Below are 6,196 nucleotides of genomic sequence, written 5' to 3' on the forward strand. Positions count from 1 at the left end.
GCAGAGCTTCAAGTTCCTGCTGCAAATGCTTCCAACACAAGATGTTGGAGACCAGAAACCATCTGTCAAAGTTCTGAAACTCCGCTAGAACCTTCTCTGTTCCACGTGAGGAACACCTGATGGTCAAACTCCAGGACCTGACGGAACCTTCAGTCATCGGCCTGGAGCTGTGGACCGGTTGATGCTCCTTCATGTCTGAAGCAGGTCTGTGGTGACTAAGGTCCCTGTTGGAATGAAGGTTCAATAAAATAAAAAATCCCTCCAAGATCAGGAGGTTCTTGGATGAATGATGATCAGGTGAAGAACATCACAGGAATGTAACTGATGGTGTTGATGGCCTTCACACCAAAGCTTAAAGAGAAGCTGAGAAGGTTTAATTTAAATGGATCAGTTTGCTGCATGTGGAGCTTCTGGACCTGATGCAGAGCTTCTGGACCTGGGGTGGAGCTTCTGAACCTGGAGTGGAGCTTCTGAACCTGGGGTGGAGCTTCTGAACCTGGAGTGGAGCTTCTGAACCTGGAGTGGAGCTTCTGGACCTGGAGCGGATCTTCTGGACCTGATGCAGAGCTTCTGGACCTGGAGCGGAGCTTCTGGACCTGGAGCGGAGCTTCTGAAGCTGGTGTTCAGCTTCTGGACCTGATGCAGAGCTTCTGGACCTGGAGCGGAGCTTCTGGGCCTGGATGGAGCTTCTGGACCTGATGCAGAGCTTCTGGACTTGGAGTGGAGCTTCTGGACCTGGAGCAGAGCTTCTGAAGCTGGTGTTCAGCTTCTGGAACTAGAGTGGATCTTCTGGAGCTGATGCAGAGCTTCTGGACTTGGAGCAGAGCTTCTGGACCTGATGCAGAGCTTCTGGACCTGGAGTGGATTTTCTGAACCTGATGTGGAGCTCCTGGACCTGGAACGGAGCTCCTGGACCTGGAGCGGAGCTTCTGAAGCTGGTGTTCAGCTTCTGGAACTAGAGCGGATCTTCTGGAGCTGATGCAGAGCTTCTGGACTTGGAGCAGAGCTTCTGGACCTGATGCAGAGCTTCTGGACCTGGAGTGGATTTTCTGAACCTGATGTGGAGCTCCTGGACCTGGAACGGAGCTCCTGGACCTGGAGTGGAGCTTCTGCACCTGGAACAGAGGTTTCTCTGATGAGTCTCTGATGGTTGCGAACACAAGGTTGGTGTCAGCTGGCTGGAGCAGCGGCTGATGTCCCCGTTGGCCCTCAGCTCCCAGGAGCCCCATTAACTCTTCAAACCAGTAAATGAGCGTTCCTCAGGGGTGGAGAGTGCGTGTTAGCTTAAAACATGAATAAATATAGACTCTGTGTCAAACGTCACCCATTTATATTTAAAGAACTGAGGAAAACTCAACCTTTTAACACAGTAAAACACATGAAAACCCAACAGCTGAATTTAAACTCGCCTCTTTCGCGGCTTAAATAAAGTGTCGGTTTTAAATCAGACGCGTCTCCAACAAACCCGCCAGCTCCGTGCGCGCATGCGCGCTGCGCCGCGGTCCGGCAGCGGGGCTGCGGCGCGTCCGCCGCGGATCAGTGCGCCCCGAGCTGCCAGTGCGCACGGTTACAATGAGCTTCCCCATCGGGCCGACTGAGAGCCAGAATCGGAACCGAGCTCCGCGCAGCAGACGCACCGCCGCAGAACCCGAGCGACACCGACACCGGCTCCGCCCGCCCGCAGCAGGATGCCCGGGGGAAAGAGAGGGCTGGTGGCACCGCAGAACACTTTTCTGGAGAACATCGTCCGGCGGTCCAGTGGTGAGCGGAACCAAGCTGCGTGTGTTGTTAAAGGGGTGGGCGTGGGGGTGTTCCCGACGGCTCGGACCCGAACTCTGCTGGAATCCTGAAGTCAGGCTGGTTCTGTTTGCTCGGTTCTGCTCTGATGGACTTCACCTGTTGTCAGACCGGGTTCGTGACGCACCTGAACAGGTCTGAACGTGTTTGTGTGGAGTTCTGAGGGGGGGTGGGTTCCTCCGGGAGGTTCTGTTTACGCGCCGCTTGGAAGCTCCGCTGTGTTCAGATTTAAGTTTGAAATAATCCGAATTTGTTCAGGTTGTGTTATTGGAGATCAATTTAACACACTTCTGAGCTCCTGGATTCAGTTTTTAGCTATTTTCTGTTCGCAGAGTCTCTAAAATTGTTTTCACGTATCATTTTACAGCGCCGCTCTTTTAAAAATGTGGAATATTTGACATTTTCTCGCGTTATTGATCGTTTAAATCGGCATTTCGCTGTAGTTTGTATTGGTTCCGTCGGTCTGGACCCTCTTTTTTTGTCTGCGTAACGATTCCACGCGGACTTGGCACCGGCCCGCGCGCGCTCCTCTGATTCGATTGATTACTCTCTGTGTTCCCAGAAGTCTGTGCGGTAATTGGCCGCAGTCGGATCAGGGCCGTGTGCGTGTGCGTGCGTGTGTGTGTGTGACAGGGGTAGTGGAGTTGGGGCTCCGCTGACGACCATGTCGCAGGTTGTGCGCGCGCGCGCGCGCGTGAGAGCTCGCTCGCTCGCTGAGTCTTGAGGACGTTTCTCATCTTTTTTCCGGTTTTTACGGTAATTTGTTGGGTTTGAGCTCCACAGCCCGACAGCAGCCGCAGCAGGACGTCAGGTGATGTTCCTCACAGAACGTCTGGACGATGGAGGCTCTCGAAGGCGCCTGACGATTGGTGACCAAACGTGTGTTTCAGCATCTGCAGCTGTTCCAGATGTGCTGATATCTGCTGAAGAGCACCAGGTTAAACCCTTCAGCTCGGACGGTCCTCCTGTTCTGCTTCACTAAGTTCTAAAAACCTTCTTGATTTGAGGCAGGAAGTATGAACCCCGGTTCTGAAGACCCGCTTCAGCCTCCTGCTGCTCCTTCATGCAGACAGTTAGCATGAAATGAAAGGTCAGTCCAGTGAGACGTCCCTGTGAGAAGGTTCTTCCCAGTGCCTCTCGGGTGATTGCTGGATCGGGCTGGTCTGTAAACAGAACCACCATCACACACCAGCAGCAGCAACGATGAAGGAACAACCTGAAACATCGTCGGGAGCTTCTGAAGAACCTTCATGGATCCGTTCCCAGGGTTTAAACGCGAGAGCGAGCGAGCGAGCGAGGGAGTTCTTCTGGCTGCCCAGTGAAGGTCCTCAGATGTATTTTGGGAAGACACATAATCAAACTGGGAGAGGAGCTTCTAAAGGGAGAAGGAGTCCGTCACAACACTGAATGATTACCTGCCAAACCAAGAGGAGCTGCAGGTTTGTCAGCGACTGGAGGACATTTATCTGCTGGTTCGCTCATTAATTTCATATTCCTGCTGGGAACGAGGTCTTTTCCTGACCTTTTCACTTGGATTCTTGAGAATATCAAATATTCAGCTTCACCAACGTCGAACCGCGAGGACAAAAGAGCCGGTTCGAACAGACGACCCGGGCGAGAACGCCACAGCTAGCCGAGACTTAGCACACGTCTGCTAGCAAAACCACCTCGAAACTACGTCAAAACCAAAAAAGTGAAACAAACAAAGAATCATACAGGTTGAAGCTTCAGAAGATGGTGAGGAGATATTTGGAGGTCAGTGATTGGTCCAGGTCTGAGGCAGCTGATGATGTCACGTCTCTGATGAGCAGAGAATCAAAGGTGAAAAATTATCCGAAAAACGAAACAACTTTTGGCCCAAAAAAACTCCATGTAAGTAGTTTTTTGGCAGGAAGGCGGAGAGCAGAAAGGTCACCATGATTCAAACTAAGCATCGCACTCGCCGCTTTAATTTCAAAGGTCGCGCAGTGGGCGGCGGCTTTGATGCCCCGTTAGACGGACATCAGTGGGGGAGAGGAAATAGAAATACGGGCTTTGATCTTCCAAACCAGTGAAACCAGTTTAAACCCAGAAGCGTCCCAAATCACAGAGATCGTCTTTATCGGCAGAATATTTCATCTGACCCGGTTCAAATGTGCGACCTTTGACCTGAACGTGGGTGCGTCGGAGCGTTGCCGCGTTGACAGGTCTGACCTCCGATGTGGTTCAGATCGGCTCCTCGCGTCCTCAGAGGAAGCCGAACACGAGCCGGTCCAGCTGGTTCCAGGTTCTGGTGCAGGGACTGAGCCCGTCTGTCTCCCGTCCTGCAGAGACCAGCTTCCTCATAGGCAACGCCCAGATCGTGGAGTGGCCCATCGTCTACAGCAATGACGGGTTCTGCAAACTGTCGGGGTTCCACCGGGCCGAGGTGATGCAGAAGAGCAGCACCGTCAGGTAAACGCTGCTTTACCGGGAGGTCAAAGGGCACCTTCGTGCTTTTAGCTGCTCTTTTTATACTGCAAAGATCTCCGAATGGGACATTTTGGATTCACTTTCATCCATTATTCAAGTCCAGTCGCTCCCTCTCTCTCTGGGAGGGAGATTACAGTTCCTCCGCTGTTTCCCTGCTTCATCCCTCCATCCTCATCCTCAGAGTCTCCATGACGATGCTGTTATTTACAGACGGAGCCTCAGAAACCAGGCAGGAGGTTCAGACAGATCAGCAAAAGGAACTGGAGGAGGAGAGGAAAGGTGTGAGCAGGAGGAGGAGGAGAGATTTGAGGAGGAGGAGAGATATGAGGAGGAGGAGAAAAGTGAAGAGGAGGAGGAGAGATGTGAGGAGGAGAGAAGATGTGAGGAGGAGAGATGTGAGGAGAGATGTGAGGAGGAGGAGAAAATTGAAGAGTAGGAGGAGAAAAGTGAAGAGGAGGAGGAGAGATGTGAGGAGGAGAGATGTAAGGAGGAGGAGGAGAAGAGTGAAGAGGAGGAGGAGAGATGTGAGGAGGAGGAGAGATGTGAGGAGGAGGAGGAGAAGAGTGAAGAGGAGGAGGAGAGATGTGAGGAGGAGGAGAGATGTGAGGAGGAGGAGGAGAAGAGTGAGGAGGAGAGTTGTGAGGAGGAGGAGGAGATATGTGAGGAGGAGGAGAGAAGAGTGAGGAGGAGGAGGAGAGATAGGAGGAGGAGAAAAGTGAAGAGGAGGAGGAGAAAAGTGAAGAGGAGGAGAAGAAATATGAGGAGGAGGAGAGATATGAGGAGGAGAGATGTGAGGAGGAGAGATCTGAGGAGGAGGAGGAGGAGAGATGTGAGGAGGAGAGAAGATGTGAGGAGGAGGAGGAGAGTGAAGAGGAGGAGGAGGCGAAATGTGAGGAGGAGGAGAGTTGTGAGAAAGAGGAGGAGAGATGTGAGAAAGAGGAGGAGAGATGTGAGGAGGAAGAGAAAAGTGAAGAGGAGGAGGAGAAAAGTGAGGAGGAGGAGGAGATGTGAGGAGGAGCAGAGCTGAGGAGAAGGAGGCGCTTTCATTCTGTCATCATCACAGTTTTCTGGAGTTCAGTCATAATTTCCAATGATGCAATGGACTGGGTGTGGCCTTGGGCGTGGCCTTGGGGCGTGGCTTTGGGCACTGCCAAGCATCAATAAATGGGACGCTGGCTTGCTGCCCCCTGGTGGTGGGGTTGTTGAGCTAATGGGGTTTGGTACAAACGCCACAAATGTTTTCATGTCTTTTAAGGTTTCATTTATTATGCACAGGAAACATCAACTCATACATGTTTATATGTCAAACTCCACCGAAAGCTACATTAGCAGTTAGCATAAATGACTGATTTCACATTTCAGGAGCTGAAAATAGCAGCAATCGTACCCTATATGTGTCCTTTGAGAGAAACTTCCATGAGTCCTGGTTGGCATCCTGGACCTGCCTGCATCAGATCGGGATCAGTTCTTCAGCATTGAATACAGCCACACCAGCCCGATCGGACCCTCCAAAAGTCCTCCTGGTTCCGGGCTGATGGCTGCTGTGCTTCCTTTCGCAGTTTCATGTATGGAGAGCTGACGGACAAGAAGACCATCGAGAAGGTGCGACAGACCTTCGACAACTATGAGTCCAACTGTTTTGAGGTTCTGCTGTACAGAAAGAACAGTGAGTGTTTCTAAATGGAAAAGTTCCGCTTTTCCTCTTTTAAATCAAAGTAAATCACTTGGAATTCTTCCGGGTTTCAGGAGAAAATGATCACTTGTGTAAACGGAGTCCTGGTGCCTGAAGAGTCCTGACAGTAGATCCATGATGAGGCCTCATGAGCATTAACCTTCCTGACTCTTCATCTAAGAATAGAAAACCAGAACCGATTACTGACGTTAATACCAAGAAACATTGTCAAGTCAAAAATTGTCAACCATTGAGAGCCTTCAACTGTCTCCACAG

General features: G+C 51.4%; 1 protein-coding gene across 1 annotated transcript in view; it reads left to right on the plus strand.

Annotated features, from left to right (window-relative positions):
- Window positions 1-1,507: 1,507 nt before the first annotated feature.
- Window positions 1,508-6,196, plus strand: part of kcnh5b (potassium voltage-gated channel, subfamily H (eag-related), member 5b) — a 40,144-nt gene continuing 35,455 nt past the window's right edge. Inside the window, 3 exon segments of the mRNA XM_029832894.1 lie at window positions 1,508-1,761; window positions 4,107-4,230; window positions 5,808-5,914. Coding sequence (XP_029688754.1) covers window positions 1,689-1,761; window positions 4,107-4,230; window positions 5,808-5,914 — 304 coding nt within the window. The 5' untranslated portion in view covers window positions 1,508-1,688.

This window comes from Takifugu rubripes, chromosome 2 (genome assembly GCF_901000725.2).
Source record: "Takifugu rubripes chromosome 2, fTakRub1.2, whole genome shotgun sequence".
Taxonomy (NCBI): domain Eukaryota; kingdom Metazoa; phylum Chordata; class Actinopteri; order Tetraodontiformes; family Tetraodontidae; genus Takifugu; species Takifugu rubripes.